The 11,424-nt window shown below is 49.9% G+C and overlaps 1 protein-coding gene and 1 long non-coding RNA gene across 3 annotated transcripts in view; one reads left to right on the top strand and one right to left on the bottom strand.

Moving 5' to 3' along the window:
- The first annotated feature begins 596 nt into the window (after positions 1–596).
- Positions 597–3,065, top strand: LOC129604323 (uncharacterized). Its single transcript, XR_008695126.1, has 2 exons — positions 597–1,827; positions 2,613–3,065. It is a non-coding gene; the product is annotated as an uncharacterized LOC129604323 (long non-coding RNA).
- The window catches only part of kazna (kazrin, periplakin interacting protein a), an 86,714-nt gene continuing 78,159 nt past the window's right edge, over positions 2,870–11,424 (bottom strand). The window contains exons 6-11 of one of the 2 annotated variants that reach the window (XM_029155562.3): positions 8,026–8,162; positions 7,616–7,786; positions 7,400–7,483; positions 6,349–6,538; positions 5,449–5,585; positions 2,870–5,114 (exon numbers count right to left, since the gene is read on the bottom strand). In XM_029155562.3, coding sequence (XP_029011395.2) covers positions 4,944–5,114; positions 5,449–5,585; positions 6,349–6,538; positions 7,400–7,483; positions 7,616–7,786; positions 8,026–8,162 — 890 coding nt within the window. In that variant the 3' untranslated portion in view covers positions 2,870–4,943. The remainder of the gene's footprint in view (positions 5,115–5,448; positions 5,586–6,348; positions 6,539–7,399; positions 7,484–7,615; positions 7,787–8,025; positions 8,163–11,424) is intronic. The other variant, XM_029155563.3, reaches the window with a different exon arrangement.

Below are 11,424 nucleotides of genomic sequence, written 5' to 3'. Positions count from 1 at the left end.
CAGCAGACGTGAACCAGCTGTTTACCGTTTGTGATCATTTCGCTAAACTGCCACTATTCACTATTTGGCCGCCAGGCGGCGCCACCCGGCGGCGGCTCTGCGCATCCCTCGCTCACCCTCTACTGCTCTCAGCGTCTCTGTAGTCCTCGATGGCCAAGCGGAGTTTCCGGCGGTGCATTAAACTGGTGACGCCTAAGCCCAGCTCGAGGTCCTCATCCGTCAGCCCCAGTAAAACCTGCCACAGAGGAGAGAGGCTGAATCCCCACAGGTGTTCTGCGAACACGTTCTGCCGTGAGCGGAGTCCAGATGTGTGAGGCAGGAGGGGGGGGCTGCCTCACCTTACCACTCTTGACGTTCTCCGAGCAGCTGCGGATGTACATGGGCATCGCCATGACAACCTCGAGCCAGGCCTGGACGGTGCCCGCCCTCCACTGGGACATGGGCGTCGTCCTGGCCAGCTCCACCTGCTGCAGGCGGTCCAGCTGCTCCTCCGAGCCGTCCGACAGGCTGTGGCGGGTGGGGCTGCAGTGGCCGTCCGAGTCTAGGCGTCGAGTGGGTGGAGGGGGAGGTGGGGGCGGGGGCGGATGGGTGAGGTGGTTCAGGGTGCGAGTGAGGGCAGGGATGGCGGTGAGCAAGGAAGAGTGAGAACGTTACTTCAGGCCTCCAGCAACAGATGTGACCACATAAAAGCAGGGGATTAAGGTTATTTCCTCAAAACGAGCAGCCTTGAGCTTTTAGGCCACGTGACCGCAAACCAGTGAATGAGCTGAGGTTCCGAATGAGCAGGACTCGTTTATCTGTAGCAGCAGCTTGATGAAAACAAAATGAATTAGTACATTCGTTATAATGGCCCTGAAATGTTCCCCGTACAGATAAGATGGGCCACATATCCCGTGTTTTATCCACATCAGGGTAAATCAGAAGCAGTAAACGCCGTCGTTTCCTCGTGTCGACCAGCAGGGGGCAGCCTGGTTCCAGGCGTACGTCAACGGGCAGCGCTGAACGGACAGCGGACTCATTTGCATTTAATGAATGAATAAAACACATTTAAAACCCGTTTCAATAAAACTGACCACATTCAGAAAGGGAGGATTGGCGAAGAGCTGAGCTTATTAGACTGCCTTGAATTTATTAACTTGTACTTAATAAAGTGTCAGACGGGTCATTATCGGTGTCATGGTACTCAGGACGGGTGTTAGAGCCCCTACGTTCCTCAGTGGTCCCTGTCTGGGAATCATCACCTACAGCAGTGGACGTTTTTCTCTTTTATAACCGGTAGAAAACAGAACCTGTGATAAGCGTCCACCCGGGAGCGGCGCCATAACGGACGCAACATAATCCGAATGTTCTGCTTCTCCGAAAGCCCCAGTTTGTTTCAGCTGCTGCTCTAGTGGAAAAGCGCAAGCTGTGATTGATGGACGATGCCTGAATCGGTGCTGTACATGCTGCCGTAAACCACCACAATCCCAGAGTAAGCCTCCGCTGTGTCGGTGCCGGTCCCAGAGGTCCACTCAGCAGCCTGCGCTCCAGAGAGGAAACGGACTCTAACGCACCAACACGCACAGTGCATCTGGGCTGGAGGCTCTCATGCATCCTTCTGAGGCTAATGCGCCGGCTAAAGGCAGACTTCTAAGAGCCCCGGTTCAGGAATGAAACTCCTGGAGACGGTGCCGACACACAGCCCACATCAAAGAGTGCAGAACGGACCCTTTCGCATCCCAGTGGAAGGCCAGACAGCTGGAAAGTGTTCTCCTGTGAAGCTGAGCCACTGAGAGGAACCTCCAGCTGCCAGCTTGTTGAGCCTTGTTTAGTGCTCAGCGTGCTCGGGTGGGTCCTAATGTGTAGAGAATATACTTACACAACACACACACCTAAAGCGCGTAATTGGCGTAATTGACCTTTTTGCCGCAGCAGCTCTTCTCTCGTGGGCACGCGAGGGAGTCGCGTAGGGAACCGAGCTGGACATTTACAAGCCCATTAGGAAAGTAAAGAAATGAAGTCTCGTTGTCACGGCAGCAGATGAGGAGATGGTGCTGCCAAGCTTTGGCGTAGCTCAAGCTATTGAGCTGGAGAGCGAAAGGCTTTGAAATATTATTGCACACTTTGAGATACTGTACAACTCGGATACAAAGCAGTGAAACACAAAATATGCTGGAAAAAACTACAGCTGTCAACTTAAGAAAACAAAATGTTAAATAATGTAATACTTATCAACATATGCTGTAACTGGTATTTATCAATTAAATCCATCAAATTTCTCTGAAAACAGTACTTAGCGGATTTATTTGCATCAGAACTTGAAGAAGTGCTAAAATCCAAGGTTATTGATGCTGTTGGACAGTTAGAAGGCGTCTGCGAACACAGTTTACAACCCAGCGGAACTTATTATATCAATTGGAAGCAGGGCACCTCGGTCCGACTGAGCCAGATTGATTAGCTCTGGGGTCACGTCACTGTGTTGAGAGTCCGGTGGAAGTCAGGCAGGAGGGGGTCAGTGTTAAAGGTCAAGGGTCAAGTCAAGCAGAACTTTATTGACACAATGTGCTGACAGATGAGTGTTCTTCCAACAGTCTGACATGGCTTCCTTTCCCCTCTCTACTTCCTGATTACAGGGTTTTGAAACAGCGAATTGAACGCTTCTAGGTTTGAATATGGATCTGACGTGGGCCGAGAGGGGAAAGGAGGCCACTTGGAAGCTTTGGGGATGCCGTCCTCCCACAGATGGACTTGTGGCGCTGAGGGAAGCGGACACGTATGTTACACATGGCAGGCCTCCCCAGTGTGACGGGACCGGTCGGGATTAGAGCCGCAACCACAACAAATGAACACACACAGGCATTAACACAGGGAAAGAGAGGACAGCCACATGGAAATTCACTGGTATTTATTTTATTTTAAAATAATCTTATTTTCTCGTTTAGTTCTTTTGAGCTTAATTTTGTTGCCATGCCTTTAAAACTTCACTACTATCCACTTCTAAACATCTCAGGACTTCACAATAGAAATCCCCCAATGACGCCTACTGTACATCTAGAACTTTAAATAAAACTCTGTAATAATAATAATCATTTCATTTGTGTAATGCTATCTCATTTACAAAAAATATTTGTGAAAAAAAAGACAGTGGCTCAAAACATGATAAAAATGATACAATATATTTCACTTGATATGTTTTTGTCCCCCATCAAGCGGAGGATCATAGAAGTCGGTTACATAAAAAACTCAAAATAACTTAGACTTAAATACACGCAGTGTTAAAGATGGACTGGGTGAGCTGTGGTTCCTAGAGGGACTCTATGTTGTGAGCCCAAACGCAGGCTGAGCCACGGGTTCTGTTCTGACCCCTCCCTGCCCGACGAGGACGCTCTCTTTGCTACTCCGCTGTTCCAGGTGAGATTAACAAATGCCCAGTGTTAGTTCAGTATCAGGGAGAGAAGCGCTTTCCTGCGGGGGCGGTGCAGACTCCAGCCCAGTCCGACGACAGCGGGAAAATAATCCGCTGTCTGTAGCCGTTCTTTTTCCTTAACGAACGCTATTAACCTTTGGCACACAGTTAATTGGCTTTTTCAGCGTCCTGACCTGTGCATCAGATTTTTTTTTTTGAGTTCACAAGGTTATTTTTCTTTCTTATTACGCTTCACAGTCGGTGCTCATTATAACGGTTCGTTATGCTGCAGCCGTTGAGCGTCCGCTCCAAACGGAAGCTACGGTGTCCTGGTGAATCACCTCAACATTAAGGTTTGGGTTAAGCCTCGACCTTGACTCTAACATCTGCAGTGGTCTTACGTAACGGAGGCTAATGTTAGAACAAGCTACTACAGCCTGAACCGAAAGCAAAAGAGCAACAAAGCCTCAGGAATAAATGGATTGACTATTTAATTATTCACAGTGTAGCGCTGGCTTTTCTTGACAACTTCGATGACCTTTACTGTTTCAAATGTAATTGTCCCTTTCGAGAGCCTCGTGGGTGCAGATTAAAACGTTCTGTACGGGAAGCCCTCGAACACAAATCGCAGCCTTTTCAGACGAGCGCAGGGTCAAGTTTGCAAACCTCGTTTCATTTATAATGAGTCGGCGTCATGAATAAACATCATGAAGTCCATAACTGACCTCTCTTTGTTTTAACAGACACTGTGTCACCTTCTCCAGAGAAACACACCGGTGTTCAGGGTTTGTCCAGCATGCACTGGGGGGACTGGGACTGTGCGCATGCATGTCACACATGGACCTTGGTCACGCACCTTCTATCTGTACAGATAGAAAACACATGTCGCGCCGTGGAACAGACCGTTCTGCGCACACAGTTCACTCCTTGCTCCGGCGGCACCTTTGAAGTTTCACGGAGCGAACATCAAGGAGCGCCGCCACTTCAGTCGGTGGCAAACGGATCTGTTGTAGGACCGAATCAGAGGCGGACTCGAGGAGTCTGCGTGTCGCCCACAGGAAAGTGCTTTCTGGTCACGGCGGTGTGGAAGGAGGGGATGGACCAGGCAGGACAATAAACGGGGGAGGAGTTCAAGTTAAAGGGTGGTGACGGAGGGGGGGGGGGGGTTACAGGTCAAAAGAACAGGAGGCATTCAGGACAAGGAGACATTTACACGCACAGAGTGTACATCAACTGTTATTTACACGTACAGCAGTCCTTCAAGTTTCCGGGTTGAGTGAAAACAAAAAGTCCAAATATAAAGAACAATTAAAAGATCCGTCAACACAGCCGATACAGTAAAACAGACCCACATATCGCTGTGCTCCACCGGTGACTCTATTTACAGGACTGTACATACATACAGGTGCAATTTGATCGTTAAGGTTTACACTTCACGCCTCCCACCTCCACGTGGCCGACACACACATGCACACACACGCACCCACACAGCGCTGTCTTCTGATAACTGGCACAAAGGCAAAGGCTCTCTGGGCCGTTGGCCTCGGACACGTGTGCTTTACCAGTCTGCGTCTTCCTCTATGTAATAATCAGGTGTTGAAGTACCATCAAACAAACCCGGGTCGAGGGACTTCCGCTGCTTTCCCCGGGCGAAGACGCGCGACAGAGAGCCCAGGCCCATCTTCTCTTTCTTCTTCTTACGCTTCGCCTCCTCCAGATCTTCTAGGGACTGGAGGAAGAGAGGAGGAGACAGAGAGAGAGCAGAGCAGAGAAGATGAGGAGCGTGAACGCGGGAGCGGAGGAGGCGGTGAAGGGGCACGGAGAGGCGATAAAGACCAGCAGTGATAAAGATCAAAACACAAAGGGGAGGCGACACTTCACATGCTGCCAGGCATGCACTTACTCAACCGCCACCACCGGCTTCCACAGACACTCAAGTCACAGCTGCACAGACTGCGTGGGGGCAAACGTGAACTGAGCCAGAGCGAGGGTGGAGGCGGCAGGACAGCGGCCGGGCAGCGGAGCGGAGCGGCGGGCGCCGCCCGGGAGCCCGTTACGCTTACGTTGCAGAGGGAGTGGGTCCGGTGGCGCGGCGAGTTGATGTCGCTGGGCGTGGACGAGCGCTCCCCCTCCATGGCCGAGGCGTCGGAGATGACGGAGGGCTGGCGTGAGTGACAGGGGCTCAGCCGCACGGCAGCCACTAAACGGGGCGAGAGGGAAGAGAGACAAGTCTTGTTTTCTTTCTCGGGTGTTTCGGGCACCAAAGCTACCTTTAAAAATAAAAATATTATAATTTAGGTGCCTAACCTGAAGCCTGAAATTATTTGCAATCATCCGCTAGTTGCTAAGCAACAGTGAAAACAGCTTCACAGAGGTTGAGCGCGAGCGTGTGTGTGTGTGTGTGTGTGTGTGTGTGTGTGTGTGTGTGTGTGTGTGTGTGTGAGACTGATACGTAACCAATTGCATTAGCAATTTGGGGGTTCGTGACTGTTCGCACGTCTTCCTTGTTTTTTGGTCCTGGTCTGCTTCTTTCTCCAGATGTCCCTGATTAGTCAGAACCCTGTCTGATGCCGCGGCTGAGACGACTGAGGTGGACTCCTGCTCGGGTGGCTGTAAGGCCATTCCGTCTACAACTTAGGACTAGGACGACCTCCGAGGTTCACTGTGATCTATGTTAGGTTTAACCAACTCACAGCTGCGATAGGGTTTCTCTTCTCTATCGGAGGCCTGTCTGTGCAGGAGGAATGTGATGGAGCAGCTGGCACCCAAAGACAGAGGAAAGGCAAGTGGAAGCTGTGAAGCCTATAATGTGTTTAATGTCATTGCTTCACAAAGCGCATGAAATGTCATTGGTGGTTTTGGGCAGACAGCAACAATGAATGTGTGTGTGAGGCAGGTGCACAGCAGCATGCAGAGGGTACATGATGCTAAACGTGTGTGTGAGTGGACTGACGTCACCCTACCTTGTCTGTCGGTGGGATGCACCGCGTGGACGTAGAGCGTCTGCTGGCTCTGCCTGATGGCTGCGGTCAGGGGCAGGTCGGCCTGCATCACCCACTCCTGGTTGTTGCCGTTGACGACGGTCTCCGTGGGCATGGCCAGAGAGTGACGCTTGGGCACGTCCTTGGTCAGCGTGGCAAGCGACTGCTTGGCCTTAGCGAAGGAGAAACACAGGCGGCGTCAGCCCGACATCACACGGGCCCGAGACGCAACCGCTCGCCCGGTCTCTGGGTCGGTGCTGAGGGAGCAGTGGATTCATGACACTGATAGTGTGAATCCACTGCTCTTCTAAAACACTCCCAGGTCTGTTCTACTTGTTTACACAGCACGAATGCACGACAGAAGTCAATGCAGATTCCCACCGAGCAAGCACCACACCACAGTAGAGAGGAAACAGAACCAAGGGGCAAAATACCTGGAGGGGCATTTCTTACTTTTGGGGGGAGGAAACTGGAATTAATGAATAGATTTGCTGTGGAGCAGGAACAAGGATGAGCTGCTGGATCCATGGGAGACGTGTTCATATGTTTTTATGTCTGTGCAGTTGTATCCTGATGTGCGTATTCTCTGATTAGCCCCGACGTCCCGGTGCTCTACAAATGTTTGAAATCTTATCATGCCAAACAACAGCAGGCTGCAAATCAACAAGGGCACAAGCAGCTTCAGTGCAATCACGCCTACCTACCCAGTGGTCAAATGATTATCAATTATAGTGTTTAACATGCAAAACAGGACATAATCACAACCTTTACTGGGAATCCTGTCTTTTCCCCAAGCATTTCTGAGCTCAAGTTGGATTAAACACACATTCAGAACAATCCCAGCAGGAATCCGGAGGATAGATATATCGGGATCATTGGGATTAGTCGGGGTTTGGTTGAGGGTTAGTCAAAAAACGTGCAGCGGAGAAAAAGTCTTCAAAATCACCATTAGGTCACAAACAGGAGACACTGCCAGGGAGCGGGAGGGGGCAAGAAAGGTCAGATTTTAGAGCGGGGGGGGGGGCCATCTTACCGCCACGACCCTAGGAGAGCCGTCCCTGTCCACAAGCCGCTCAAACACCCGGAACTCCATTCTCTGATTGACACAGTTACTCATCTGGGGGGTTGGAGACATGAGGGATGCCTACGCTGTTCATTCACAGGTTTGTTGTGGTGGCTTACTGTATTTCTGCAGCTGTGGTTTAATGTGTGTGATACAGACGCTCGCTTCACGCCCGGCCCCTCTCACCATGGCCAGTTCCGCCTCCAGCTCCTTGATGCGGTTGTCCTTGAGGTCGAGCTGGGAGCGCAGCATGGCCGTGTGCTCGGTGGCCTCCTTGGTCTGCCTGCGAAGGTCCCACTTCTCCCTCTCCAGCAGGTCCTTCTCCTTGGCCAAAACCTTCACCGCGTCCTCGCTCTCCTGGTGCACAGAGAGATCCTGATGGATCGGTTCACAGATCACAGTCCAACGTGCAGGCGAAAGCCAAATTTAATCAAGTGCTACTGACTCTGCGATCTCTGAGTCAAACACATTTTGAGAATAGGCAGAAACTGTGCATAGGCTAAACATGTACACATTATCACAGGAGACCAAAGCCAGTTTGTCCGTGATTCATCTCTGCACACACTAAAGTCTTGGGGGCTGTATCGTGGCCATACTTTTCGGTGCTGCTCATAGTTGCGTATGAAGTCGCGGAGCTGCTCCTCTCGGCTCTCCAGCGTGGCGTAAAGCTGCTGCATCTGGTTGACCAGGTCGGCCTTCTCCGCCTTTAGGCGCTTACGGTCCGACTTCATGGCTGCGGGCGAGAGAGAGAGAGAGAGAGAAGCGCAAGTCAGCGGACAGGACGGAAACGAGGACGGGTTACACAACCAACGCTGCTTACGCTCTAAAATTTAAAAAACAGGTTTGAGGCTATTTTAGATACGCATTGGTGAAAACATTACATCTGCTTTGCTGGTCTGACGTGAAGCTACTGTCTGCTGCCTTCTCCTCTAGAGGCTGCGCCACATACAGTCCTCCCTCTAATCCTCTGGCACCTCACCCACGCATCATGATAAGGAACAGGTCCCATTGTAGTTGTGCTCAGAGAAGCTCCCTCGTTTCCTCCCTGCATCTGTCTCTCCTCCTGACGTTCCCCGACATCGGCTTAGAGCCGAGATTCTTCCCCAGTGTGTTTATTTGTATGTTACGTATTCACAGCGTGTCTGTCCACCTTTGTCTTCCTCACTTTGACGCCTGTTTCTATAAGCTACAGCTCAACAGTTCTGAGACTTGGAGGTTTCGCAACATCATGCAGCTCCATTTTCCTCTCTCTGCACATAATAACTTCACCTCTATTTTTATAGTCTCTGAGCATCTGGCAAACAAGTAAAGATGTTTTAATTAAGTGACGTTTACTAGGTGACTCTAGGTAATAGACCAATCCTAACAGAAGAATAAAAGCTTCCTGTTCCCTCATCTGCATTCTTCGCCGTCACCCTTTCATATCGCTCCCTTTCACCCGTTCTCCAGCGATGGAATTTCCAAGCCAAACTAGGCTGCACGGGAGGACAAGAGCCGCCCCTTATTGGCCAAGAGAAACAGGAAACCTCCCAGCACCTGCCTCAGGAAGTGAAATCAAAGGCGCGTTTGAGACGAGCCAAAAAAACCCTGCTGCTGCTTCACATCCTGCACCTGTGACCGTTTGGCAGCAACAATCCTCCCGGTGCCGGATTCACAAAAGCACTTACTGTGACTCCATAAAGGGGTCCATTCACAGCTGCAGCCCATGTTAGCGCTGTTCTCCACCATTTATAAGCTATGAATAAACACTAAGATGGCCCCCATGCCCACTGTGGGTACACTTAGAGCTGGAGGTGATGGGGAAACACCTACAGTACTGCTGACAGCCATATTAATGACTGTGGCTCCCTGCGGTTCTCCAGGAGCCTTCAAGAATTATTACAAGATGAAACAAGAGGGAGCCACCTGGGAGCGTCCAGAGCTGGAGCGAATGTGTGGGGTTCTGGAGGAGTGTGAGGTAACAGCCGTATAATGGACAGGTACCGCGTGTGTTGAGTATTGCTGAACTCGTTCCGTCGGCTTCATGCTTCCCGTGTCCACCCAGCGCTGTTCTAAGCTCGTCTACGCGCCGGCCCGGCTGCTCGAGCCGAACAGGACTCATGCAAAACAGGCGCATTTAAAGTCAACGTTAAAACCAAAAAGCCCGTCTGTTGTCACCCTCTCTAAAAATCTGCATAAGTGCTTTTTAGCCCGCTGCACACGGGCTCTTCTGCTGCCGCAACCCTTGTGTTTTAAGTGTTTTAATGGGAGCAGCCACTACTGTAGTGAGCTAAAAGCCTTTGTGTGCTGGACCCCTCTATGGTCTTTGCTACTGGAGGGCTTGGATGAGTGGAACACCTCAGCCAGAGTTCCCACCGGCTCGGTGCACCCCAGGAACCCGGATTCCTGTTTGTTTTCATGGTGAGATGATACGATTGATACTCTTCTTTATGTCTGTACTGTAGCCAGCAGCTAGTTCAGATATTCACAATGTCAGAAATTATTCAGTTCCAGAAAAAGACTCTCTGATCCATGATTGTTAAACAAATTTGACCTCACATCACTTAACTATTATGGAACAAATATGACAAGATTCCAACCCTGATAACCGCTAAACAATTTTTCTGTTTCAGCAAAGTCTAAGGATTTATACAATGTAAAATAAAAGGACCACTGCCTGTGCAAATGTGATCCAACTCAGTGAATTTAATATGTTTGAACAAAGATTATTATCCGTTGAGTTGAGTTCGCCTGTAACAGCAGACAACAGGATCACAAAGACAGAACCACTTATCAGTGCTCCCTCTGTGAATGATGTTCATCACATTACTGAATGAAACCCCTCCACGCTGACACTGCTCCTGTAACTCCGGCTCCAAACAGAAAGGACAGGCTTTTAGTCAGCTCTTAACATAATTATTTGGGGGAGAGAACAAAAGAGACATCGGCTCATTGGAGGGAGCTCATTGTTCACAGTGTGGGATTTTAAATCCAGCGGCTGAATAATGAAGTGGGAGCCTCAGAGCTGCACAGCGAGCTCACCTCCTCTGTAAAACAAAAAAAACATGTGAGATGAAGTTGGTATCAGAACACAGATGCAAACTTTGCACAACCTGCCGGTAATTCAACTTTGAAGCAGACAACAGCCTCCGCTAAAGCTGCTGCAGTTTCAATGTTGTTCAGGTGAAGTAACCTGATGAGCCTCGGCGTGTGTGAAGGGAGAGGCCTTGTAGTGAAGGACACTGAGCCGAGCTGGCGCCCTGTGCTTTGAGGACACATCACTAACTGCTGCCTCGCTTTCATTTGAGCCTCGCACCGACTGGGAGTCTCTTGGTGGTTGTAATTAGCCTTAACAGAAATAAATGATTCAAATCAGTATCGAGGCCCAGGTGCAGTCCGTTCTAAAAGATTCATTCAACACAACATTGAGGGGAAAGTGAAAATACATGGAAGAGTTTTAGAAATCTGCTTTAGATACTGGTTCAGCTGCCTGGAATGACTCCAAGGATCAGCCAGGGTTGATTTGACTACACAACAGCATCAAAACATAATTCACATTTGTGAGAGGTTGTTAATTACCCACGATTACAATTGCAGGGTTCACACTCAGGGCTCAGGCAGATCAGTAGGAGTGAGCTCAGGCCTGAGCACTGACACCAGGCGTGGGCCTCACACAGACAAGGGACAGAAACAAAATATGACTGGAGGAAAACACTAAGCTTTATATTCATAGCTACCAGAAAATCTTTATGTAATTTGGCCAGACGCTGACACAGGCCTTTCTCAAAGCAAACAGTTGTTAGAAATAGAGGTGGAAGAGAGCAAAGGACAGGACGGAGCTCCATCAGCGCAGACTCCTGGCTTTTCCACCCAAAGAAAATAAAAATAAAAATCACAAACTAAAAACCACAAAGCTCCTCAGCTTCACAGTAATTGTTGGTAACAGTTCAATGAAGCCCCGCAGGGTTCCTAGGGGAGAGCACACACTGCTCTCATTCTTCAGGGGAAAAAAAAAA

This window comes from Betta splendens, chromosome 7, assembly GCF_900634795.4.
Source record: "Betta splendens chromosome 7, fBetSpl5.4, whole genome shotgun sequence".
Classification (NCBI taxonomy): domain Eukaryota; kingdom Metazoa; phylum Chordata; class Actinopteri; order Anabantiformes; family Osphronemidae; genus Betta; species Betta splendens.
This window is presented reverse-complemented; position numbering and strand designations above follow the sequence as displayed.